At 44.9% G+C, this 759-nt stretch overlaps 1 protein-coding gene across 3 annotated transcripts in view; it reads right to left on the minus strand.

The window, feature by feature from the left end:
- The window catches only part of GRM5 (glutamate metabotropic receptor 5), a 601605-nt gene that overhangs the window by 353616 nt on the left and 247230 nt on the right, over window positions 1–759 (minus strand). For all 3 annotated transcript variants that reach the window (XM_019525401.1, XM_019525400.1, XM_019525399.1), the window contains exon 2: window positions 110–359. In XM_019525401.1, the coding sequence (XP_019380946.1) occupies window positions 110–359 (250 nt within the window). The remainder of the gene's footprint in view (window positions 1–109; window positions 360–759) is intronic.

Below are 759 nucleotides of genomic sequence, written 5' to 3' on the forward strand. Positions count from 1 at the left end.
AATGTGTGTGTGTGTATATATATATATATATATATATATATATATCCTGTGGCCAACATACATGCATGTATGTAGTGGGATGGTTATAGTTAACAACAACATTACTTACCTGCCTAGAAGCAAAAATTCTCCAGCGAGCCCCAGACGCCTCATGGCCATAAGTAGCCCTCTCACAGTCATGCCCTCACAGAAGCAGGCAACCACTCTTGCCTTGGGTAGATGGCTCCTTAGTTTTCCCAGCAGTTTGTCAAAACTCTGTTCACCAGCGTTACTGTAGATCTTGTAGGAATGTGCAATGCAGATCCCCTCCTTGGCTGACATATCTTTAAAAGCTTCCATTCCACTTTCACCGTAGTTACCTAAATGGAAAACCAGAGATACATAGAGTGTAAGCAAGGATATTAAAGATTTTGAAAGCTTTTCTTTTTGCTTCCTCCCCCTCCCTTTCTTTAGGAAAAATAAACATGTCAATTTAAATTAGCACTGTCAATTAATTGTGGCTAACTTGCACGATTAACGCCCTAATTGTTTGCGTAATAGTATTTAACATATTAAATCATGCACGTGGTTTTGACGCCCATGCCTGGGCTGTGCTGTACTGCTATCACCACCACCTCCAAGCTGCCCTGCAGGGCAGCGGTGGCAGTGCAGAGGACTTCAGGAGGGCTCCCACCACTGTGCACACCCTGGGGAAGGCATTGCTGAAACGTGCCCCCACCAGATTTGTGTGTGAGGTGGAGGTGGGTTGCCACTGCAGGC

This window comes from Gavialis gangeticus, unplaced genomic scaffold, assembly GCF_001723915.1.
Source record: "Gavialis gangeticus isolate Ggan-Ray unplaced genomic scaffold, GavGan_comp1, whole genome shotgun sequence".
Lineage (NCBI taxonomy): Eukaryota > Metazoa > Chordata > Crocodylia > Gavialidae > Gavialis > Gavialis gangeticus.